The following is a 25,832-nucleotide window of genomic DNA, read 5'->3' on the forward strand; positions in this document are numbered from 1 at the left end:
AACCAGTCTCATTAGTTCCTACACAGGAAAAATGGAGAGCTTTAAGGCAGTCTTGGCCTGGGCACCCTCCCAGGAGCCCCAGATCTTGATAGTACAACCAGGAGAAAGGAAGAGCAGGGGAGATGATGAGTAATAAGGACAAGAGCCACCTGGATAGGCAGGTGGTGGCCCTGGAACTGCTCCTGCACTCTTAGCACTGAGGCCGTCATGATGATAGTAGTAACGATGGAAATGTGGCTTTCTTTTTTATTTTATTTTATTTTATTTTATCTTATTTATTTTATTTTTTCTGAATATTAACTATGTGTTGAGTGTTCTATGTCCTTACTACTCAAAGTGGTCCATGGACCAGCAGCGTCTCCTGGCATGACCTGGGATGTTAGAAATGTAGAATCTCAGGCCCCACCCTAGACCTACTGAATCAGAATCTACATTTGAAAGAGATCCTCATGATTTCAATGCATATTAAACTTTGAGAGGCCCTGCTCTTTATGTAATTCTCTTATTTAATCCTTGCTAGCATCTGAGGAAGACTTTTTTATCCCCCCATTTTTCAGGTGAGGAGACTGAGGGTTCAGACAGGTTAAGTAACTTACCCGAGATTATACAGCTAGTAAAGGACCAGAGTAGGGTCAGCACAAAGCTCCTCTCTGCTTAGATTGAACACGCAGTATTGGGCTAGTGACTGCCCTCTGAGGCCAGCCTGGCCTCAGCCCTGTCATTGAGATTTGGGTTCACTTTAAAGGGAATTTGGGGGTGGCCCCTGGCAGAGTGTAGCCTCAGACCAGCAGGTAAGTGTTAGAAGCACCCTGGCCTCCCCTGCCCCCAGGACATGAGATGCCCCAGGGTCATGTCCAAGCCTGCCAGGGCCACCCTGGAAGGCACACAGCCACCTGGCCCAGCCTGTGACCCTGGATCAGGGCCAGGGGCAGATGGACTGCAGAGGGAGTGTCGAGAGAGCAGCTGACCCCCCTTGACTCAGGACAAGTGCTGCATTCTAAGGCCGCCCAGTTGGTTGTTTTGCTGGGACAGGCTGGAAAGAGTGTGTGTGTGTGTGTGTGTGTGTGTGTGTGTGTGTGAGAGAGAGAGAGAGAGAGAGAGAGATATCACTCAAGTGGGCATGCGCAGAGTATGTCAGGGAGAAAATTCCAGAAAGAAGCCAGTTGGAAACCGCATGAGGAAAAATTCTGTTTCGGGGAGCATGGGGGCTGGGGAATGAGGAAGGGGGGAGCATCAAGGTGGTGCCGTGTAAAATAAGCTAGCCGGCTTGGGAGTCAGGAGCTCTGAAATCTGATCTCAGCTCTGGAAGTACGTCTCTCCGCTCCAGGGGCCTCAGTTTCCCCATCGAAGGGCTGGACAAGTACCCCATCATCTCTACAATTCCTTCAGCCCCAACTTTCTTTCATTCTAATGAATAGATGATTCCCCATAAACCACATGCCACGGAGGGTCCCTGAAGGAAGGTCCCAGGGGCCACCAGGCTGCCTCCTGATCTGAGGGTCGGCGCCCCCTCCTGGCAGCCCAAAGCCTCACTAGGGCCGAACGGAGGGTCTGAGAGGAGGGGGGACCCCCGGGAAGGAGGGAGGTCCGGAGCTGGCGAGAGAGGAAGCCCGGCTTCAGGATGCCCGAGAAAAAGTTGGGGAGCTGGCTGTGGTGAGACAAGAGGGCCTAAAGGAAGCTCGAGGAGGAGACAGAGAAAGTCCGGTGAGACATAAAGGCCTGCTGTGTACACAGCCTTGGCGAGTACACGTGCCCCCCACTTCCTCCCGCCCCTGGGGGCAGCTGGCACCACGGGGTCCACACCTCCCACTCGCCCGCAGGTGCTGGCCCTGCCCTCCCCGTCCCCGGGCTCCAGGTCGCCAAAGCCCAGAGCAGAGCCCCGGGTCTTCCCCGGTGAGAGAGGGGGAAAGAAACATCCTCTTCAGGGACTGAGGATTCAGAGACCTTCAGTGCTGTAGCTGGTTTCCGCCTCAGAGCCAGGAGATGCAGGAGGGGCTGTTTTTTCCGTTTTGGGCTCTTTGTCTCCCCTTCACACCCCCCTCCCCGCCCCCCCAAGCGACCATGAGCCAGCCTTAGTGACCTTCCTGCTTTGGGCCCAAGCTCAGTATTCTTGGCTTCAGGCAAAGGAGTTCTGGGGCCCAGGTGAGAGGAGGCTCACCTCCCACTCTCCTCACCCCCCAGCCCAGCCCCATCCTCCAGCAGGAAGCTCAAAGGCATAATTAACCCAGCCTACAGCCAGGCCAGGACTGCAGACTCCGGGATGTGATGGGCCCGGGAAGGGCGTTTGAGAGGTGAGGACCCTGAGCGGGGGAGGACCAGGGTAGTAGGAGCGCAGGGACATTCTGTGCCCCCCGCCCCGGACCCTTAAAGACGGTACTGCTGGGGCTTCAGCCCCCAGGGGAAACTTCCCTCCCAGGAACTGGAATCAGGGCCCATTGAGGAACTGCGGGGAAGAGGAGCAGGGAAATGCTGCCTTCCGGAAGCATTAGAAGGGTTATGTACCTTGATTCAGTGAAGAAAAGGCCTGGAAAGGTTACAGAGGTCACACGGAGACAGTTGGAATCCAAGGCTTCTAGAATAAAGGCTGAACTCAGGGACCTAAGAATGGGTGGAGAATGGGGTACCGAAGCAGATATTCATGACAGAAACGCAATATTGAGAACTTCAGGAGCACCTTAGAAACCATTTCCAGCATCTTTATTTTCCAGATGAGGAAACTGAGTCTCAAAGAGACGAAGTTGTTTCAGCAGAGTCTTGCTGCAGTCTCCCTGTGCCCTCCCCCACCCCCTAGAGCATCTTTGCTGCACCCCACACATACAAGTCAATGCTCCCTTCCAGGGCCAGGGAGGACTGTGCAGTCTGGCCCCTCCTCTGGGAAGGGAGCTCTCTCTCGACTGGGAGCAGCCAAGGGGGCTATTTCCAGACCCCTTCTGTGTGCCTGAGGCACTCAATGGGCCAGAAACCACAGTGCTGGCTTTTCTGTTGTTCCTTCGGATTTGGGCCTCCAACCCTGCCCCAGTCCTTTCTCTGCCCTGGCTGTGCTCTGAGTCCTGGGGCCAGCATGACGCCTGGCACACAGTAGGCCATCAGGTTTGACACAGGAATGACTAACCGGTTGGAGAAGCCCTATCCCCGTGGCAGGGACCCCAGGCACAAGGTGAGGCCTCCGAGCCACTCCTGTAACCCTGCCGACAGTCCCTTTGTTCTTCCCTCTCCACAGGCAAAGAACAGAAGGAGACCAACATCGAATCCATGAAAATGGAGGCAAGTGTTTTCCTCAACCCCCAGGGGCTCTGTGGATCCTGATTCTAGGAGAAGAAAGCCACCGCTCTGACCGACTGTGGCGAGTGTGTGTGAGGGGGCCCAAGGCGGCCCCTGGCCCCTTCTTTACATGTCCCTCTGTGAGGAGCAGGGGAAGTGGGTGTGGAGGTTGCAAGGCCCCCAGCGAGGCAGCCAGCTGGTCCCCCTTCAAGACCAAGCACCTCCCCTCCCAGTTTATGTCCTGCCCCACATCCCTCACTTCTCCAGCCCAGACAGGGGCTTGGCCCGCACTCGCAGGGCTGGCATCTCTGGCCAGGAGTCAGAGCTCTGTGTTCTGCTCGAGGTGAGTGCCTCCTTGGTTTCCCCTCCAGGAGGAAAAAACCCTGCAGCGGGGCTGTCCGTGCTCACCTTAATGCCAGTCTGTCTCTGTCGTCTCTGTCCTAGGGCTCCCGGGGCCGGCTGCGGGGTGGCCTGGGCTGGGAGTCCAGCCTCCGCCAGCGGCCCATGCCGCGGCTCACCTTCCAGGCGGGGGACCCCTACTACATCAGCAAGCGCAAGCGGGACGAGTGGCTGGCACGCTGGAAAAGGGAGGTGAGGTGCCTTCTGGCCTGGGCCCCAGCCTGTCCCACGGAACTGGGAAACCGGAAGTTAGCTTCAGCCACTGTCTGCAGCTGTTGTCAGGCCCTGGCTGAGCCACAGTTTCCCCTTCAGGTTAACCTCTCGCACTTACAGAGTACTGCTGGATCCTTAGGCAGTGGCTGGGTCCTTTGTTCTTTTAACAAATGTTATTGGACATTTACCGTGTAACCAGGCAGTGTCTTAGGCTTTGCGCGTGTAGAATTCCTGCCCTCATGGAGCTGACATTCTGATGGGGGAGATGGACAGGAAACAAGTAAACAAGGGGTTGAAATAGAGGTTAACAGAGGCCTGCTTTAGGTGGGGTGGTCAGGAGAGGCTTCTTGGAGGAGGTGGCATTTAAGTTCAGGCCTAAAGGAACAGAAGAGCTGGCTCTATGAGTTGTGGGGTGGGGGAGAACATTCTAGGCAGAGGAAATAGCACAAGCGAGGCCCTGACTTATTTGGCTATGTGAAAGACCGATACTCCCAGAGTGAACCGAGCAGGGGAGAAAGTGGGGCCAGATGAAGCTGGGAGGTAAGCAGGGTCCAATCATACAGGGCCTTGAGGTCCCTGCCGAAAGCTGGTTTAACACTGTGTCCTGGGAAGCCGTTGAAGGTTTCTATGCAGGGAAGTGATTTGATGTGGATTAAAGGAGCAGCAATGGAGACAGATAGGGACAGATCCGGAGATTTAGAGATAGAAACAGCAGGGCTTGCTGATGGATGGGTGGGGTGGGGGTGGGGGAGGGGAGGGAATGGAAGCACGACTCCCAGGGGTTTGGCCTGAACACCTGGGTGATGGGTGTGCTACTTCCTTAGGTGGGGAAGACTAGGGGAGGAACGAGTTTGGGATGGGAGGGAATCAAGGGTTTAGCCTGAGATGCTGAGGTGCCTGGAGCCTGGAGGCTAGGGAGGTCCAGGCTGCAGGTCAAAGATGAGAAGGCGTCAGGAGCAGAACCTGGCAGAACCTGGCGTTTAAGTCCACTGATGAGCTCATGTAGGAAACAGGAGGAGAAAGCAGAGACAGTGTCCCTGGATTCTGTCCACAGAAACCCGACACTTACAGCCACGTGGAGAGGGGGAATGGCAGCAGCAGGACTGAGAAGGGGCCTGGGAGGAAGCGCCGCGTCTCAGAAAGGAGAAGGCTTTCCAGAGGCAGTGGCCGCCCAGCCCTGCGGAGGCCGAGTTGAGACAGGCTGTTTGCACCTGCCGATCTGGAGGTAGCTGGTGACTTTTCTTAGAGAGGCTTCTGTGCGGGTTGGGAGGGAGAAAGGCAGCCCAGGGAGGGCTTCAGTAGCGAGAGGAGGTGGTGCCGTGGAGACCAAGGGGCGAAACCAGTTTACGAAGCACCACTGTGGGGCTGCTCTCCTGTATGTCTGGTTAGTAGAGAGAAGCCCGTTGACCTACCGGCACCAGGAAGGGAAGGGAAACGTGAACTGCCACCACGTGGGGCCTTTCACCTTCACTCTCACTTGTCTTTACCCCAGGCCTGCAAAGGATGGTGTTATCCCGTTTGCATTGTGTGAGAACTTGCTCTAGAGAAAGTTCAGTACAAGGTAGGGGGTGGGGTGGGTGTTGGCTACTTGATTGTTTCCAGTTCCTTTGGGATCCAGGAAGGCAGAAATTTCTCTCCTGGAGGAGCCTGGAGAAGGGACAGCCTGTCCAAGGTCTGGGAGAAGAGAGGCTTGACTCTGAGCATTAAGTGTGGTCTTTGGGATGGAAATTCATTCGGGACCTGGGGCTATTCCCCTGTGGCCTGTGGGAGGGGCTTTGCTTTTTAACCCCTTGTTCTGAGTGGCCTGTATTTCTGCTCTCCCTTAGCCCTAGGGCCAGAGGCTAGATATAAAGACTTCTTTTTTTTCCTTTAATATTTATTTGTTTATTTGGCTGCGCCAAATTTATTTGTTTATTTGGCTTTGGGATCTTTTAGTTGCGGCATGTGGGCTCTAGTTCCCTGACCAGGCATGGAACCCGGGCCCCCTGCGTTGGGAGCTCAGAGTGTTAACCACTGGACCACCAGGGAAGTCCCTAAATATAAAGACTTTTACGCTTGAAAAGCTTCTAGAAATTTGGTGATCCTCAAACTGTGCTCCCTTGAAGAAGCAGTATGGAGGCCTCCTCTCAGTTGCAATAAAAAAGGCAGTCTTTTCTCAACTCACAGGGAAAAGTAAGATAATAGATACATTTTCTCAATTTTAAAATTTCCACTAAAATTTAAAAAGACTTTTTAAAAAAATTATGAACCTGTTCTGACATAGACAGAAATAGAGAGACCAGTATAATGAACCCCCATGTACCTATCACCAAGGTGCAACAACCATTAAAAGGTTTTCTAGAAAAAAGAAACCTTTGGCATCTGCTTCCCCCAACCAATAAAGGTCATCATTGAGCGTGAACAGAAAAACTTTAAAGTTGATTTAATTTACAATATTTTAGGGATGCGTGACTTGAGATGTAGAGACTTGCACCCAGAATATATTTTCTGCTAGTAACGTTGTTCCTTGTTCATATGATACAACTCAAGATTTCCACAACTTCCGGTACAAGCGCTAGAACCCTTGAGCCCCTTATTTCAGACTAGGGGCTGGGGCTGCAGAGTTACGAGCTGGCCACAAGCTCACTCAGGGCACAGGGAAGGGGCTGGAATGGGATTCGAGTTCAGGCTCCTACTGCCACGTGGGGACCATCCCCAGAGACCACACTCGCCCTTCTTGGGCTCTGCCAGGGCACTAGGGAAGGGCTAGCTGCAGGTAACAAGAGCACTGGGGAGGAATTCCCCGGCGGTCCAGTGGTTAAGACTCTGTGCTTCCACTGCAGGGGGCTCAGGTTTGATCCCTGGCCAGGGAACTAAGATCCCACCTGCCTTGCGGCCAAAAAGAACCATGGGGAAACACAGGTAGCTCTCGAGATTCCCAAGCGCCCCTCAGGCTAAAGAGCAGTAACCGTCTTCATCAGGCCTGTTTTCTAAGTGGCTTACGAAGGAGAAAGAAATCCGTCCTCCTTTTGCAGTTTCCTCTTAGTTCTCTGGCACTTGGCCCTTTCTTCTGAAACTGCCTCACTAGGCCTTTCTGACCTCGTCCCCAAGATTCTTCCCCGTCTCCTCCAACTGCATCTCCTTAGCATCCTCCTCTGTCCCTTGACTGTGGCACCCCCAGATGTCTGCTCCCGCCCTTGATAGTGGCACCCCCAGATGTCTGCTCCCACCCTCGGCCAGCCTTTAAAGACTTTTTTTTTTTTTTTTTTTGGTCGTGTTGGGTCTTCGTTGCTGCGCCTGGGCTTTCTCTAGTTGCGGTGAGCGGGGGCTACTCTTCCTTGTGGTGCGCAGGCTTCTCATTGCGGTGGCTTCTCTTGTTGTGGAGCACGGGCTCTAGGCGTGCAGGCTTCCGTAGTTGTGGCTCTTGGGGTCTAGAGCGCAGGCTCAGTAGTTGTGGTGCAGGGGCTTAGTTGCTTCATGGCATGTGGGATCTTCCTGGACCAAGGATTGAACCCATGTCCCCTGCATTGGCAGGCGGATTCTTAACTACTGCGCCACCAGGGAAGGGAAGTCCCCTCGGCCAGTCTTGATCCCCTTACCACTTGTGTGCTCTCATAGATCCTACTCCCAAAAAAGACACATTCCCTACTGCCTAATACAAGCTGTTTCCCAGACAATGCCACTGGGAGGTCCCGCCAGCATTTCCAAACCTCAGAATGTGACACCTGCCCTTTGAAGTTCTGCAGGGCACCATCATTGAGCTGACAGTCAGAACCCTCCCTGTCTGAGTGCCGAGTAAGATACTGGAGCTACCAGAAGCCTAGGGGATTCCTGGTTATCCTATGTTAGGGCGAGGGATCGGGCACCTCAGGAAGAACATCACCAAGGGACTTAGACTAATTCTGCCAGGGGTCATCCTCAAATCAGCAAGAGTTGGCTTTTGGCTTTTAAAGGATGAACTTGAATTTAGGGAAGCGGAAGGAAAGGCACTGCAGAAAGAGACCTACAGCATGTGCAAAGGTTCGGAGGCACAAGACAGTGTGGGCTTTTCAGGATTGGAAGTTCATGGTGGTGGGTGATGGAGCACAGGGTGCAGGTGCAGGGCTCAGAGCAGCAGGAGTGTGGCTGGGAAGCTGGGCGGGGCCTGAGGGCCTGTGCGCCCTGCTGTGGTGCTTCACCTGATCCCAATTTGCACCTGGTCCACATGCCCCACCTGTAGGGCCTTCTTCCCTCAAAACATCCCCCTCGGCTTAGTTTCCTTTTCCCGTGACCACCCTTGTCAGCCAGTCCACAGTTACTGAGCGAGGTCTGCTCTTTACTGTGCTGTCCATCTGAGATTATCTGTCTCCCCAGGCCTTTAAAAAAAAATTAAGAAGACTTAGAATATCACAAATGAATGAAATTTTAAATAATTGGATGAGGAAAATGGGGCATTTCCTCCTTCCCTGAGGCTGAAGTGGGGATTCCTGCTGGAACTGGGATGGAGATGTCCCATCTCCTATTCTCTGCATCTCTTTACCAGTCCTTTTAAGGATTAATCTCTGCTTTAGTCATGACCATGTCCTGCTACAAAACCAGCAATGGCTCTCCACTGTCTCCCCATCATGTCAGAAATCCTCTGGTTGTTTCTCAAGGCTTCAACCCTCACTGTGACCTCCACGATGGCTCCACCCCACTTCACTACCATTTTGTAATAGGAAGGTCCCCTGTGAGAGACCAGTCTCCCCTTTATACGTCCTTCCTCCCTGCCGTTGTTCCTGCTGTGCTTTCCCCTATCCATTCTTCAGGGTTGAGTCCAAGAGTTGCTACCTCCTCCAGGAAGCTCTCTAGGATTTCTCCAGTCCACACTGACCTCTTCCCTCCTCTGCACCCCTGTAGTCCTTACTGTTAATATTGTTGGGTTTAGCAATCAATTACACTTCATAGAGTATTTTTCACTAACTCTTTCTTACATGTTATGTCTTCACCAATCATGCCCAACCTGATTTTGGGCAGGGAGAACAGGCTCAGTGAATACCTGTTGGTTGACTAAGCAGTTGGGAGGTGGGTGAATACGAGACCTCTTCTCAGGGAGCTCAGGCCCAAGCCATCGGTTTGCAGGGGTGCTGACAAGTGTACCTGGAGAACAGCGTGGGGCTGGGGGACTGTGGGCGGGCTCCCACGGGTAAGGCAGTGCCCGAGTCTTTGCCACCCTGAGCTCCTGCTGTTCCCACTGGGCCTCCGCTGTGCTTGAGCCGAGGAGAACCTTCCTTGACCTGGCAGAGCTGGCCCAGGCCTGGGCAGCTGGCAGGGCAGAGGCGAGGCATCCCTCCACCCAAAGGAGGGCAGTTCCAGGCTCCTCCTTCTGACTATTTTCAGAACAGAATGACCCTGAGGGAGCGCTTAGGAAGGGCTTCTCACAGGTGTTACTTCATTAACCCTCATTACTGAGAGGCAGAGGCCTGGCCAAGCAGCTGGAACAGTCATTGAGTCAGAGAGCCTGCGGACTTCCAGTGCGTATCACTGCTTATGGTTTTAGGACACAGTTATGGCCAGGTGATGTTATGACTCTCATTAATCTCTTCACCCCAACTGATTCTAAATTACTCAGAGCCGGGGTACCATGTCCTGCTGACCTAGGATCTGGTTTCTTTCCTGGCTCCCAACCCGAAAGGAAGGACTTCTGCATCCTTAGACTTATTAGATGCGTAATACATATTAAATACTGATAACGAATAACCTGTGGTCCAAATATCACAGTCTCTCCTCCCCTCCCCTCTCCCTCCTGCACTCAGACCCCCCTCCCCTCCTCACAGGCTGCCCTCACGGCCTTCTCTTTCCTGGAGGTGAGTCCAGATGCTGACTCAGCTACTTACTGGATGTGGGACCTTCAGCATCACTTACTGAGCACAGCTGAGGTCCCTGTGCTGTTTCTAGACTTGGCTGTACTCTGCTCTCCTGGGCATGTCTCATCTTCATGGGAGTAGCACTCACCAGTTTGTTTTCTGCTTCTGCCCAACCTGAGCTTGTTCAATGCAGGCCCTCTTGGCACCTCTGCCCCCAGGGCTGCCATTCAGGAGGTACTAGGTAAAGGTTGGCTGAATGAATGAATGAATAATTCGAATCTCAGAGTTGTGTGGGTTAATAAGGTATACTACATAACATTTATAGCACAGGGCTAGCATATAACAGGACACGGATAATGTTTTTTTGTTTTTTTGTTTTGGGCTGTGCAACTTAGCTTGTGGGATCTTAGTTCCCTGACCAGGGATTGAACCCGCCCCCTTGGCAGTGAAAGCATGGAGTCCTAACCACTGGACCGCCAGGGAATTCCCGGAAATGAATAATTTTTAAAAACTGATTTTACATAAGTATTACACAAATACATTCCTGTTAAAAAAAAACAAAAAAACCCATCCCTCCCCAATGATTTTAATTCCCCCATCAGAGAAGTACCTAATGCTATCAGTTTGGTGTATATATGACATGATTTTCTCTATCTATGTGTGTGTGTAAATATATAATTTTGCTTCACAGTTGCTTTTTTTTTCTTTTCCTTTTTTTAATATATATAGAACCACACCGTAGTTTCGTTTTACAGCTTGGTTTTTCGCTTAGAATAAGTCTGGGCAATCAAGCCACGTAATTACTGTTCTATTCCACCATATGGATTACCACGATTTTTTTAACCATTCTCTTACTGGTGGACATTTGTGTGGTTTACAGTATTTTACTGCATAAGCACTGCAGCAGTGAACATCCTGGGTCATGCCTCTTTGTGCATCTGTTTCTCTAAGATAGATACCTAGAAAGAGAAGTGCTGGGTTGAAAGGAATGTATATTTTGCATTTGATACAGTCTGCCAAATTGTCCTCCAAAAAGGGCAGTGCCAATTTATGCTCCCGTAAACAAGGTATGAGAAGATTTCCACCTTTGCCAACATCAATATTTTGCTAATCTAACGGGTGGGAAAACGGTATCTTGTTATGATTTAATTGGCATTTCCCAGATAATAAGTGAGGTTGGACATCTTTTCATATGTTTATTGGCCATTTGTGCTGCTGCTTCTGTGAGCTGAGCAAATGTTGCTTCCTCTTGCTTTATAACCCTGCAGTCTCAACAGACTGTGCTTCCTGTCGGCCCTGGGAAGAACAGCCTGTGAACGTCCAGCCTGTGAATGTCATCTCCTGCTGTGCTATATTGCATTTAATAAGCAACCGCTAAGCACCTACTACGTCGGGGGGGCATTGTGCTGGGGGCTTTGGGAATAAGGAGATGAATTAAGTGTGATCTCCTGGGCTTTAGTACAGGAGATGTGAGAAATGGCAACACAAAGTAGACCATTAAGGTCTAAAACCAAATTATTAGCAAAGTATGTGCATAGCCGTTTTAGGGGATTCCGACTGGCAGACGGTCCTTGCTTAGTCACTATATATAAACTAATGAAAACCTGAACCCTTGCAGGATGGCCTCAAAAACAACATCACCCTTGAAGGAGATGATGCCATTTGGAGCAGGCATGACAAGTATACTTTACCAAAAGGCTGAACACATTTTAAAGGGACTCCTGTGACAGCTCGTAATCAGTAGTGAGTTCCAGGGCTGGCCTTTAGGACGGGCTGTGAAACTGTCATCATAGAGGCGCCCCATTGTCTCTTAAATGGACCGGCTGTTTGCACACTGGCGTGTTCATTCCATCTGGGGGGCACAGAGAGAAGAGCTCTTAGAACAACCCTCACTTTTTAGTGGTGAGAAAACAGTAGTGGGGAGGGTGGTCGTAATTTGAGTCTGGTCCAGCAGCGACCATGGCCAAGCCTGAACTAGGCCAAAGGGGTAGCTTTGTGAGCACCTACTTCATGCCAGGGACTGTGCCGAAAGCATTAACTTTCGCCGCAGTCCTAAGAGATGATAAAGTTAATTTGTATATCAGGATTCACAAAATGGAGGCCACCCCTGTGGCCCAGCCCAGTTCACAAATCTAAACCTAGGTCAGTGCATGGGAATTCCCTGGTGGTCCAGTGGTTAGGACTCCGTGCTTCCACTGCAGGGGGCACAGGTCCGATCTGGGGTTGGGGAACTAAGATCCCAGCATGCCTTGCGGCACAGCCAAAAAAATTTAAAGAATAAAATAAAATAAATAAACCTAGGTCAGTGCAGTTACAGGAAACTCTTGCCAAGGAATTCTAACATCCACCAATCACAATCCTCCAACTCAGTTTAGCGAGCTCACCTTCCCCTAGGAAACAGGACCGGCTGCCTTTTAAGGAAATTCCATCTCTCCTAGCCAATCACGCCCTGTTCCGCGGTGCCTCTTCTAACAGTAGGTGAACCTCGCTCTCGCCCAGCATCCCTGGGAAAGAGCGCTCGCAGCTCTGAGGTGCTGTACTCCCCCAGTCCAAGGACTGTTCTGCCTTGAATAAAGGACATCAAACTTGTTACTGAATTGTATTATTTTTTCATTTGACAGGTATATTACCTGTTCTTACTATAAGAACTAATTTTTATCCCCATTTTACGATTAGGAAGCTAAGGTTTCCCTAGGTGAGGAGGTTAAGAGCCACATGGATATCCTTGTGGAGAGGCCCATGGGCTAAACCAGACTCCAGATTGCATGCTGCTTCTGTTTCGTACCCAGATGACTCCACTAGAACCGGGTCTTCCTGGTTTTCAGTCTTGGCTTCCCCTGAAACAACAGAATGGGGTGGGAGGGAGCACACTGGCCCAGCCCTCCTGCCCATGCTGCCTCACCCCACCTCTGCCCTCACCCCACCTTGGCTGCCGATGTTCAGGCTGCTGGGTCTTGCCAGGTTTGGGTCCTTTTCACCCTGGGGACCCCTCGCGCACTTCCTGCTCCACTCATTTGGTCCTGAGCCCTTGCCCTTGAATTGCTGTTTTTTCATGATCTTATGTTTGATGTTGTGAAATTGGATTAAATGAATGGAATGAGATTCAGGAGGTCTGGTTTCTGGGCTCAGCCTCTACCCCTGATCAATTTGAGAAGGTCATTCTCTTCTCTGCACTTTAGTTTCCTCGTTTGCAGTGTGACACAAATAGACTAGCCAACCCCCGAGATTCTGAAATTGCATAATTTGGGGGGAGGAGGACTGGGGTCATGACCTGTAGCTCCTTTTATCTCTTATACGACCTTGTACGTACATCCTAAATTAAATATTTGAGTGAATTCTCAGACTTCACATATATGCCTCTTCAAGAGGCACATACATGCCTCTTCAAGAGGCACATACATAAAGCATCTTGATAAAGATGCTTAGAAAAAAACTTTCATAAAATTCACGTTTTGTGCTAGAATCTAGCTTTCTTTTCCTCTTTACGATGGTCCCCTTTTCTTCCTCTGTGTTTTCTGCCAGGATCAGAAAGGTGGGACATGAAGCTCATCGTAACTAGGCCTGGGCGAGGGAGGGGCTTGAATCCATCACTAAAAAGCTGATGTTGCAAAGGTACCCCCATCTGACAGGCACATCTTCCTGGGGCATTTCCTTAGCTCAGGAACTCACATCCTTGTTCTGACTTTGGTCACCATGTTCCTAGGTCTGCCCCTGACCGCTAGTTTTCATTAGTCACACAATCATCTGTTCATTATTTTATTTATTTTATTTTTGGCTGCATCGGGTCTTAGTTGCGGCATGCGGGATCTTCGCTGAGGCATTCGGGATCTTTCATTGCGGCATGCAGGCTTCTCTCTAGTTGTGGCGCTTGGGCTCCAGGGCGTGTGGGCTCTGTAGTTTGTGGCACACAGGCTCTCTAGTTGAGGTGCGTGGGCTCAGTAGTTGTGGTGCGCAGGCTTAGTTCCCTGACCAGGGGTCGAACCCGCGTCCCCTCCATTGTAAGGCAGATTCTTTACCACTGGACCACCAGGGAAGTCCCTGTTCATTATTTTAGAGAGTTACAAACCTTGACTGAGCAAATACTTTGTGCTCAGGCTTTCAGAAAACTCCATATGCATCTGGGTCTCTACTGTGTTCCCACATTTTCTAGACACTAAAGAAACACATTTAAAGGAATGTCAGAATCCCACCCTGGGAGAGGTAGGCAGGTAAGTACTGCAACCCAATAAGGGTTGCAATAGAAATGTGAGGAAAGGGGCCATGGGAGCGGCTAACTTGCCCTGCCCGAGGAGTCCGGGAAAGCTCGCCAAAGAAGAGACATCCTGCAGGCCTGCCACTGGGACAGGAGTTTGCCTAACAGGGACAGTGTGGGGAGGGCATTGAGTGGGATCATGAGGTAGGTGGTCCAAGAAGTCCTCTAGGAGTTTGGGATCTAGAGCACCTCAAGATTTCTTGCATATTTACTTCAGCTTTTAGAAACATCCTCATAGCCCTTGCTACGAGGCAAACAGGAGAAGACATAATGGTGCCCTTCTCTCTGCTTTATTTTAAAGATCAGACCATTCGTTAAGGAGGTCCAGGGAGGCTCAAGCATGGCGGGGGTCAGCTGGACTCTGTTAAGGAGCCAACGCTCTAGATGAAGGAGTGAACGGACTTGTGTTAGTATTTCCTAAATACACACAGCACCGTGCTGGCGCTGTAGGAGACGGCTACACCCAGTCCCAGCCCCAGGGCACACACGGTCTAGAGGAGGAGGCAGGAGTGCTCACCGTGAGCTGCTGTGTCAGATGCGGCAGGGGCTCCTTCTGTGCTCCTGCCACCAATAGTCTGGTGAGCACAGAGGAGGGCGAGAGAGCTTCTGCGGGAACTCCTGGAAAGTTTCCTGGAGGAGGTGTCCTTTGAGAATTCCAGTAGGGATAAATAGAGAAGGTGTTTCAGGGAAAAGAGCCACTGAGGGCAAAGAGAAGGAGGCATGAAGCTTCTGGGTTGTTTAGGGAACAGCACGAGATCTGGTAACTAGGTGTGGGAGTTGGGGAGGAAGAAGAGAGAAAACTACAAAGGGAGATGGTCAGATCGTCACCAGTCTTCCTCTCATAGTGAGAAATGCAGGCTTCACTGTGTAGAGGGAGCTGGAATGTGAGAGAACTGGATGTGTATTTTGGGAAGATAACCGTGGCCGCATTGTAAGGGGGCCCAGAGCAGGGAAGGTTAGAAGAAGGACCAATTAGGAGGGCATTACGTCCGGTTTTAACAGAGGGTCCAGGCAGCGGGAGGCAGACTTGGTAGATAGAGCTTGCCTCTGGTTGGCGGGAAGGGAGAAACCTGCCTGGGGTTTGGGGGCTGGGGGTGAGGGGGCATTACCTCAGCTAGGGAGGAAGAGCAGGTTTGGGGCAGGAAGGTGGTATGGACTTTCCATTTTCTTAAGGATGTATTTTGATGAGCAGAAGTTTTTCATTTTAATAAAGTCCAATTTAACCAAATTTTTCTTTTATTGGTGTGTGTGTGTGTGTGTGTGTGTGTGTGTGATCTCTGAGTTCTCTGCCAGTTCTCTGAGAGGTTTAGCAGGCGCTCAGGAGTCATCCACTGGGAAGGCAAGTGCAGGCTGGTGAGCAGGGAGGGAAGAGCCCAATGCATGGAGAGCAGCCCTGCCTTGAGAGGACCAGGGTAGGGAGGGACAGGCACTTGGGGCCTCTGGGAGCAGCTGGCTGGCATGCTGTATGTGTGTGTTTGTGTGTGTGTGTGTGAATGTTACCATTTTTCTGACTTGCCATTCTTTAATAACAACTCTTCACAGATGCCATATGACTCTAGTCAATGATTAGTGGGCAGTATATTTTAATTTTTCACTTCTAACTCAAATGGATTAAACAAAAATAGGGATAAAACAGTGCAGTCTCCTATATATTTGAATCTAGATACTGTTTAAAAAGCAACTATATGGGGCAAACAAAAAAAACAGAAATTGAGTTGGACTTGCTTTATATGTACCAAAGATGCTATTAGAATTCAGTGTTTCTTAACGGGCGGGTTTGTGTATTACCTGGGCAGTGCGTTAAAAAGGCACATTCCCAGGCCCCATTCTGAAACTAGGAGGCAGAAACTCTGGTCTGGTTCCTGAGAAATCTGATTTTCTAGTCAGGTCCCCATGGTTCTGGGGCTTGTGAAAGTTTGAGAACCACCAAGCTTCAGATGATTCGAAGTAAACCAAATCTGACAGCAGAGATTCCTCCAAAAATGCATTTATTGTATCACCTACCACCCTGTCACCCACATCGGGGGTCTCCCCGCACATTCGGATCACCTGGGAGTTTGTTTTAACCACCGCTGCCTGGGCCCCTCGCTCTGGGTCCAGTACATCTGGAATTTAGCGATGGGCCCTGGCCCAGATTGTTCCTAAAACTCTCCAGGTGATTCTGATGTACAGCGGGGTTGAGACTCTCAGACCTTTAACACACTGAGCTGAGGGAGAAGTACGGGCTCTAAGGCCAGCACAGCTAGAGAACCGTTTCCAAACATAGATGGGGGGAGAAGACCGGAAAGGACTTGGTTCGGGGATTCAAACATTTCCTTTGGGATGGAGATGGTAGGCATTCCTGCTGTTTTCAGCAACGGTTTACCGCAATGCTTGTCTGCTGGGCTCCTCCTGGGTCTCCTCTTTGGACCCTGAAACTTGATAGGGTCTGCATGCCTGAATCTGAATGGTGGTCCCTGAGGCCCCTCCCTTTGACCCCTGGAGGCTGGAGATGGGGTTGGGGGAGGGGAGGAGAAAGCAGCCCAGGCTGTTCAGGTTTACCTGGTTCCTTTTGACCCACACCCCCCCCCCCCCGAGGTATAAAATTAACATTTCTCTCCAGAGTCTAGTTTTTAAAGCAAAGTGACAGTATCAGCTTGTGCTCAAGCAAACCTGTCATAAGATTCTTTCCACCTCTTAAATGATATGCCCTCCTGACTTCCTTTGATCTTATCTGTAATATTCAGCAGATATTTGTGGTCCCATTAGACCGATTAAGAAACTAAGATACAAAGAAGCTAGGTGCGTACTGACCGTCTTGGCGTCAGCTGGGGTCCTCTGCTCACATCCTGCTCTTTCTGTTCTCCTGGCGAGGGGCAGGTGAGGTCTGGGGACCCGCAGCAACGCCACCGCCACCCCTGCTCCCTGCCCAGAGCCTGCACTCCACTCACTCCGGGTTAGGGGAGGGAAGTGCTGGGGGCAGGAGACTTGGGTCTGTGGAGAAACCTCCCCCTCTGCAGCAGACCCGGAGCTGTAGGGAAAGAGGATGCGGATTGGCTCGGGGAGGGAAGAGGCAGCAGCTGAGGCTCCAGGAGCCTGATGGCAGGTCTGGAGAGTTGGGGCTTCCTAGCCCTCCCATGAGGGAAGTGTGGTAATGACCTGGGAAGGAATGGGGGAGCCAGGGAGGAATGAGGGCTGCCTGGGACAGAGGCAGGGAGATGGAGAAGTGAGGGGTCAGCGAAGAGGTGGCTCCCAGACCCTGCATTTTACTCTCCGGATCAGAATTTATGTGACTGAGCGGATGGTGGAACAAGCCCCAGGCAGCACTCCTCCCCAGCAGGTGTCCATACAGCTGTGCTTGTGCTTCTCCCTGGGAAGCTAATGCAGTTGCAGATGCCCCCAGTGATCTGGCCGAGCTGTCTGAGAAACCTGGGAGGTTGGGCCCGGTCCTGGTTCACCCTCTCTCATCCTCCCTTGAGTCTTCCTGCCTTTCCCGATCCAGGCCACCTCGGATTTCCTTCAGCACATGGAGAAAGCATCTCCACCACATAATTTACCATCTAATTGCATGCTGTCTTGAATGAGGGCTGTGGTTTCATGTGCGGTGGGTCTTGGGCACACAATTAGGCTGTGAGTAACAGGAGGGTGGAGGCCATCTCCTGCACTGTCTCCTCCACGTCCTCCCTGGCCTGGCTATTGCATGTGCTCGGGACTCCTAGTGCTCCTGGACCCTAGTGTTTAGGTGTGTTTCGGGCAGGCTCAGAGGTTGGCTCCAGGGTAAAGCACAGCCTCCTTACAGTTCTGAAACCAGACTAGACTGGCGGGGGAGGGGGGTGCCCCTGCCCCATGGCGTTTGCCTGAAGCTGCGCCTCTCCTGAGCCCAGGTTTGGGGAGGGCACCAAGCCCAGCCGGCCGGCACCCTGCAGTTGCCATGGTGACCCTTTTGCTTTCCTTCCGAAGGAGGATGGATTTCTCTTTCAGCCCAGATCGTCTGCCTGGGCAGCCACCATTCTGTACACCCTGGGGACCAGACTGCCCAGCCCCACTACCTTCCACTTTCTGCCACAGGGGACGGTTTGTTGAGAGGCTCAGTTTTAAATCCCAGTCCAATATCAGACAACAGCGTGTTCTCATTTCAAGGGGGAGCACGAGAGAGAGGCCCAGGAGATGGGGCAGCTCCCCTCAGATGTGTGTTTACCTCCTCCTCCTCAGTTTCTGGCTCTGACCCTTTGGGTGGGGGGCTGAGTCCCCTGTAGGCCTGTTTCCTCATTTGTAACAGCCAGGGCCATTGGTGGTCTGCACACCTGGCTGGTATCAGAATTACCTAGGGAGGTTTTAATAGATTCCTGGGCCTGGGCCCTACCCCAAGCCAGCTGATCTCCATAGGTGGGGCCCAAGAATCTGTATTTTTAAAAATCTCCTCGGGTGATCCTGATACAAATAAACCCAAGTGAGTATGGGATTCTCCTGGCAAGGTGATCTGTGAGGCCCTCACAGGAAGGAAAGGAAGCTCTGCCCTGTGCTGAGGATTGACTGGCCTTACTGGGGTCCCAGGAGCTTCCGAAGAGCCCGTTGTAGGTCAGTCTTGTCAGGAAGCCGGTGTTTCCTGGTCATGCTGGCTAAGCCAAGACAAGGCCCCCACCTTTTCCCCACAGGAGAAGCCAGGAGAGAGAGGATGACGGGCTGGGGGGGGGGGCGCGGGGGGGTTGCCATAACAACCAGCTCCAGGCAGAGGCCTCCCTTCCAGGGGCTGGTACTTCACCCCAGCAATGGTGGTTTCCATGGAGATGGGTTACTGAGGGACAGGGGGAACATTTGCCCCATTTAGTGCATTAGTCAGGAGCTGCCAGAAGGCAGAACATCTCTAGGTGGGATCCTTGGACGCCTGTCAACTTTGAGTTCCCCCCACCGTGGCCTCTGCTCTCTGGGTGCAGGTCTGACGCTTTCTCCCTGCTTGGTTGCTCTCTCTGCGACTGGTCTCCCTAGCAACAAGTCCTGCTAACTCCTTGTTGTTGGCTCTGTGGCTATTTTTAGCTTCATTGCCAGCAGCCCAGTCCTGGTCATTTGCTTGCAACCTCCATATGGATTGCAGGGGAATAGGAAAACAAAGATTCCCGGCCTCTGTCGGGAGCCCTGGACCTGGACCTCTTAGCACCGATAGGAACTTTGCTGTGGAAAGTACCCGTCCCCATCTGGGAACTTGGTCAGTGGACTCCATATGAGGCTCCTGAGACAATGTTGGATTCAGTTCAGCAAACACTGCTTTCATCCTCTACAACGTGCAAGAGGCTCTGGTCCACACTGCTTGCATGTGAACCTGAGTAAGATCCAGGCCCTGCCCTCTAGGATTTTTAATTTTGTGGAGGAGAAAGATGAGGACACAATCAGCTTAGTACAGGCAAAGACTGGCAAGTGCTAGGAGAGGGTTACAAAGTGCTCTGGGAGTATGGAGGAGAAGGAGGGACAGGGTAACTTTTCAGTGGGGGAAGATCAGGGGGAGGGGCTAGAGCAGCACTGTCCAAAGAACATTCTGCAATGAGGAAAATGTTCTAAAATCTGTGTCCCCGGTACAGTAGCCCCTAAAACCCACACGGGCTCTTGGACACTTGGGATGTGGCTAGTGCACCTGAAGAACTGAATTTTTATTTAATTTTAATGAATTTAAATGGCACATGCAGCCAGTGGCTCTCTTATTGGCCAGTTCAGGTCTAGAGAAACCTTCCAGGTAGAGGTAACTGGTGAACTGGGCCTAGAAGGATAGGTAGGATTTTGGCCAGTGGAAGGTGAAGGGGAGAAGCAAGGAACAGCATTAGCAAAGGCACAGAGGCAGGGAAAGGGCGTATTTGGGAAACAGCAAGTGGGTGGGTAGAGCGTGGGCTGTGTGATGTAAGTGCTGCAGGTTGTGGGGGCCTTGAATGCCATGCAAGGAGCGTAGAGTGTAATCAGCAGGTAGTCACAGGTCTACTGTGTAGTATTGAGGCTTGGGCTGCAGATGGAAGGGCAGGATCAGAAGAGACATCCATCTTGATCTTGTAGCCTTTGCCTGGATAAGGTCTCGCTGGTCTTGGGGTCAGTGGGAATGTTTATGTGGCAGAAAATACGCAGCGTCCTCCCAATATGTGGCTTTGCAGATGGCTTCTTAGGGATCCCAGCTTCTCTGATTCTGAGTACAGGGACTCAGGTGGTAATGTCCTGTTTGAGGGAAGCAACATAACCTCCCCACCTCCCACCAGCACTGGATTTTATGACAAAGCACACCACAGAACGCTGAACTTTGAGTTAAAACCAGTCAGGCAGGCGTGGCATTCCCACCTGCGCCTGTGGGAGTTGCTGCTCTTGGGGGGAGGATCACGACTTAGCATCTCACGTCAGTTCTGTGAGCTGGAAAGTCAAATTCACGGCACGTCTTACAATCGTGCTCTTCAGAGACAGGAGTGTGACGTACACCAGGATGTTCAATTTACAGATTTATAGCAGGACTTGTCCTTTCAACGCAGATCCTAGTGCTTGTCCTGATGTTTTCTGGCAACTTACTGGTATCAGAGTCACTGGAAAATGTAATTAAAGTTAGAAGTTTGCTTGATGAACACGGGATCAGTGCTGAGAGTCAGGTGTCCTTAAGAGGTATTTTCATCAGGGCTACTGGATCACTGCTATCCACCTGCCAGACAGGAAATGTGCCCTCTCTTTCAGGTCACCCTCCCTTTTGGACCATGCTGGATACTTCCTCTCCAACACTTCTTTTAGGCTCTTGACATCCACCAGATCTTCTTTTCGTCCAGGGGTTCCTCCTCTCAACATACTTCTAGAACATTTCCAAGAACCTGGCTCACTTTACATGACCCTGCTATTTTAGGTTGACTATCTTTATCTTAATCAAAAGACCTATCCCAGTAACCACCTGGGAGGGTTACTTTGGAAGGTCGAGGACGTATATGACCTGAGGATCCTAGAAGGCTGCCCTAGTTTTTTCCTGACCTTTTGCTAAAGTCACCTCTTATCCTAGATCTCCGGGTCTTTTCTGCGTTGAGGTCTCTCTCTGCCCACCAAGTACAAAGAGGACAAGAATCTCAGTCTGAGTGACTTACAATATAGAAAAGGGTAAGCTTACCTGTCTGTGTAGCTACAGGAGAGGGGTGGTGCTCTAAGTAGCGAGGGGACACCTTTGAATTGGGCTTCTTTTTGCTTAAGTTGGGAGCTGTGTGGAAGAGGTAAGATTTGAGCTTAATTTTACTAAAACAAATTTTTTTTTATTGAGGTATAGTTGATTTACAATATTATATAAGTTTCAGGTGTACAACACAGTGATTCACAATTTTTAAAGATTATACTACTCCATTTATAGTTGTTATAAAATATTGACTATATTCCCTGTGCTGTATACTATATCCCTGTAGTTTATGTTATACATAGTAGTTCGTACCTCTTAATCCCCTACTCTTATGTTGCCCCTCCCCCCAATTTGAGCTTAATTTTGAAGAATGAGAATAAGGAAGTTTGGCAGCTGGAGGGAAAGGCTACTTTATTAAGTGGGCCAAGAAAAAGTGAAACTGATGGCCCTGGTCCTTTCTGACACTTTGAGTCCTGGCTGCATGCATAGGCATCATTACTTACTGAAGAAGTCCCAAGACCGTGGAGTGTAGAGTCTAAGGTGTTTAGCCACATAATAATGGAAAAGGAGATGTCATAGATGAGATAGTGTTTTTAAAAAGAGCCGGCCAAGCCAGATCAGAAACTTCATTTTGAGAGGAGGCCTGGGGTGAGGTCTAAAGTGGCCTGTTAACAGGGCTTGGATGCCGGGGAGGCATCAGTGAGAGAAGCCAAGCAAGTCTTATTATATTCCTTGAAGGGTGGGAGCAGGCAAGAGGTATAAACTCACGGCTTCTCATCTCTGCTTGGGGATCTCCTGAAAAATTATACCAAGCAGGTACCCTGACTGGGTTGAAAGATGGCTTGGAGCAGAATAGGGCCTGTGTTTTACAGAATGGCTCCTCTTTGCTGTATGGGTTCTGGGTCTCAGTCAGGGTTGGGAGAGGAAGTTTGTACTCCCTGAGTATTATTTGGAGAAGGCTCTCTCTGATTTGGAGTCGTCTTCTTTTTTCAGGGCCTGCTTGTTCTGACGGCCCCCAGAAGGGTGCTGAGCCCCAGGAGGGATGGTAGGTAGGCTCTCCTTCACAGCACATCTTTTGACCTCCTTATACCAGCACCTGTTCCAGCTGGTTTGTTCCCGCAGCTTGTGGTTGGAAGCCAGGCACCTGGGGGCATTATCTCCTTAAGTGATGCTGGTATTCTGGGGCCTGGGAGGGCAGATGTCATCACTCCTGTTTTGCAAGTGAAAAAAGACTTCTTGGAGTTAAGTGGCTTGTCCAAGGTCACAGTGATAGAACCAGAACCCCAGTCCAGATCCTCTGAGAGTGTGGCTGGCCAAACAGCCCTGCCCTGCTGGGTATTTACCCTCAGCTCCCCTGCTCTTCCTTTTAACTCATCTTGCAAACTGAAACCAGGCTAATCTTTCTTTCTTTTAAAGAAATATTTATTTATTTATTTTGGCTGCGCTAGGTCTTAGTTGTGGCATGCATGTGGGATCTAATTCCCCGACCAAGGATGGAACCCGGCCCCCTGCACTGGAGCGTGGAGTCTTACCCACTGGACCACCAGGGAGGTCCCCAGGCTAATCTTTCCAAAATACCCATTCACCCTGTCATGCAAGAAAACCTGCGGTTATTCTTCACTGCGATAGGATATATCCATCAACATCTCTCTCCGTACCCCTTAGCTTTAGTTGTATTGTGGGGTGGGAGGTGAAGGTGGGCAAGTGTTTTCCTCCCTATCCAGCCTAGCATCTCTTATTTCCTACCTATCCAGCCTCATTCCAAATCTGATTCATCCTCCAGGTTCAGTCTCTGCTCCACACTGACCTCCTTAACCTCATTTATCATTGACACTACTTATTTTTGTTTGGCTTCCAAGCCATCCTGGCCCATCAGGGTTGGTATTTGTGGTGTAGTTCTCTTTAGAGATGCTTTTCAACGATCTTTTCCAATCTCTCCAAGTCTAGTTGAAGTTGTCAGCTCCTTGAGGGCAGGGCCAACAGTGTCTGCTTCTTTGATGTGGGGAGGGAGGGAGGGAGAGGGAGAGAGAGAGAGAGAGAGAGTGTGTGTATATGTATGTATATATATACACATATATATTCTTCTTGGGGGGAGGGGCCTCTGCTCAGGAGGAGGGAACTTGAAATGGTTGAAGCTGCACCTGGAGGCTCCACCTGGAGGCTCCAAAGGAGTGCAGTCTTGAGCAGCAGATGTTTGTGCCTGGGAATGAAGGAATTGCTATACTTCTGAACTCCTCCTCCCCACCCCCTAACCCCGCACCTTGCAAACAGGAAAATGAGACATCCAAGGCTGACCCAGAGTGACCTAGGGGACCCAGGGACTTGGCCAGGAAGTGATTTTCAAAGCCTGAACTCCTCAAGCCACGCCGTTTAAGGCAGAGGAGACCACCCCCGGCAACGCTCCCAGTTCCCGTTCTGGAGCGCTCCCAGTTTTCTACGGGCGCTTTCTGCCCATCTCTGTGTGCTCTGAGTTTTCCTACAGTTTCCTGGGCCTCTTCGCTCATCTGTAAGCTTTTCCTTTTTTTTTTTTTTGGTTGTGCTGCTGAGACTCACTTTTAACAACTTTCTCCTGTCTCTCCCAGACGGCCCGAAAGCTCCTCTCTCCTTTTGCCTGAGCTCCTGGCTCTCTGGGCGCTCGCACCTTACCTCCGCAGCTGGAGGGCAGCCCCTTCCCTCCCGGTTCTCCTCCTTCCCTCCCCGCGCGGCCCGCGGGCTCCCGGCCTCGCCCCCCGACTCCGCGCCGGGCTCTGGCGGAGTTGGGGGAGAGGGGGCGGGGAAGGCTGGCCGGTTGGAGGGGCCGGGCACCGCCTCCAGCCTGGCCTGGGCGGGGCCCTGGGAACGGGCGGAGGCCCAGCCGCGCCCCCAGGCCCCAGCGCCGGCCCGCGCCCCTCGGACCGAAGGAGAGGGGCTGGCCCACTGCCAGCGTCTGAGAGCCGGCCCCCTCCCCCGGCCCGCTCGCAGCCAACCAGGCACTCCAGCGGGGCCCACGTGACCTGGAGTTCTAGACAAAGAAAATGTTCAATCCCTCCCCCCCACCTCCCCCCTCCCCCTCTCTCTGGCCCCCTCCGCCCCCCAGCCCCATCGCCCCCTTCCCCTCCCCCCAGACGGGCAGCTACTTACAGAGCTTCAGGGCTGGGGCTCACACCTGAGCCGGACCACAGAGGGGCTGCACCTGGCCTTATGGGTAGGTTCCTGGATGGAGCCCTGGGGAAACTGGGGGCGGGGAGGCGGCCGGGGCCGGTGGGAGGATCTCTGGGCCTGCAGCCCTCTGGGCTTGAGAAGAGTCAAGTCTGCCTCCCCGGCCCGCAGGAGCTGGCTCCCCTGCCTGGCCTGAGTTCTGGAGATGCTGAGTTACTGCCGTCCCACCCACTTCCTCCTCAGGAGCCCCAAGCCCCACTCCTTCCTGCGCTCAGGTGGGACCAGGCGGCTCAGGGGCCAGCAAGAGCAGGCCTGGTGTGAGCCTGGGGCAGTGGTCAGCGAAGGCTGGGGGCAGGCCCCGGCCGTGGAGCTGGGCTAGCAGCGGCGGTTTTGCTGAGCTGGCTGGCAGAGGGGTTGTTGGCATTTCCTTGCTGACCTGTGTTCCTGGCTGGTGGACCACGCCGTCCTCAGGCCGTGCCAAGCTTGTGGCCTCTTGAGAGGGACAGTTTCCTCTCCTGCCTGTTCCTGGGAGCCACTGTCAGGCCGCCAGAAAGAAGTGGTGTCAGCGTGGGAGGGAGCAGTGTGACCCTGACAGGGGACTGTGGGGTGGCCTGATGCCGGCCTGTGATGGGAGAGGCACCTGGGACAGCCCGGGGTCCGCGTGGGTCCCTGGACCTCTGACCTTTGGAATGGGAAGCAGCCTGAGTCGCAGAGGGAGGTGGAGGCGGGACAGCTGCCCGAGGAGATGGGACTGGATGGGGAGGCCATGCCTCCACCAGAGTGGAGTTACCAGTGGCTCTCCAGGCAGAACAAACTCCAGGCCAAGTGGCCTCCTCGAGCCGCCGTAGTGGGGCTGGTGTGGTGTCTTCCTGATCCTGCCCAATCTCTTGGCTACTCTGGGGTGGGACCTTCTGAACTGAGGTGTGGGGGAGCCGTTAGCCCAAAAGCCCCAGCCCAGAGTTAACCCTTATTTCTCCTATTGTCCGGGGGGTTGGCATGAACGTGGAAAAGGGGCCTCCCGCACTGCCCTAGGCAAGTCTATTCTAATGAGCCCCTCCCCCACCCAGCCACCCTCTCGCCCCTTCTTCCCCTTTCCTCTTGCCTCCTGCTGCTAACCCACCCCCTTCTTCCTTCCCCCACCCCTGCTGGCCTTGTCCCCATGGAGGCCCCTTCCTCCCCTGCCTGCCAAGCCATGCTGGGTGCGTGTTCTCCTGCACCTACTGGGTTGGGGGCGCTTAACAGCCATCAGCAGCACCGTCTGACAAGCTGGGGGAAGTTGTGGGGGAAGAATAATGTTCAGGAACTCACTGTGGAGGGGTTGAGAAGAGAGACAAAGGGGCTGAGGGGGAGTGAGGAGGGTGGTGTCAGGCACGACTGCCTTCTAGACTGGGGGAGGCCGGGGGGAGCCCGACGCGCGCACCCCGGCCCTCCCCAGTGCTGCTTGCTGTGGATCCTTTCCCCCTGCTGCCTCTTGCCACCTGCGCACCTTGTTCTTCTGGCTGAGGGGGCCTGTTGCCCCTGGAAACTGGGTCTTTTGGCAGAATGGTGCTGCCTTCCAGCCAAGGCAGCACCCTGGTCTAGGTCAGCGGCCGTGCCTGAAGTTCACGGAGGCATGGTGGAGGGAAGGGAGCAGAGACTGCTAGGCAGGGCATTTATCTCAGCAGATCTGGCCCTG

General features: G+C 52.2%; 1 protein-coding gene across 4 annotated transcripts in view; it reads left to right on the forward strand.

Annotated features, from left to right (window-relative positions):
* The window catches only part of DNMT3A (DNA methyltransferase 3 alpha), a 104,646-nt gene that overhangs the window by 57,874 nt on the left and 20,940 nt on the right, over positions 1-25,832 (forward strand). For 2 of the 4 annotated variants that reach the window (XM_036872918.1, XM_036872917.1), the window contains exons 5-6: positions 3,221-3,264; positions 3,706-3,852. In XM_036872918.1, coding sequence (XP_036728813.1) covers positions 3,221-3,264; positions 3,706-3,852 — 191 coding nt within the window. Of the gene's footprint in view, positions 1-3,220; positions 3,265-3,705; positions 3,853-24,132; positions 24,204-24,388; positions 24,433-25,832 lie in introns of those variants that run through there. The other 2 variants (XM_036872919.1, XM_036872920.1) reach the window with 2 other exon arrangements.

Source organism: Balaenoptera musculus, chromosome 13 (genome assembly GCF_009873245.2).
Source record: "Balaenoptera musculus isolate JJ_BM4_2016_0621 chromosome 13, mBalMus1.pri.v3, whole genome shotgun sequence".
Lineage (NCBI taxonomy): Eukaryota > Metazoa > Chordata > Mammalia > Artiodactyla > Balaenopteridae > Balaenoptera > Balaenoptera musculus.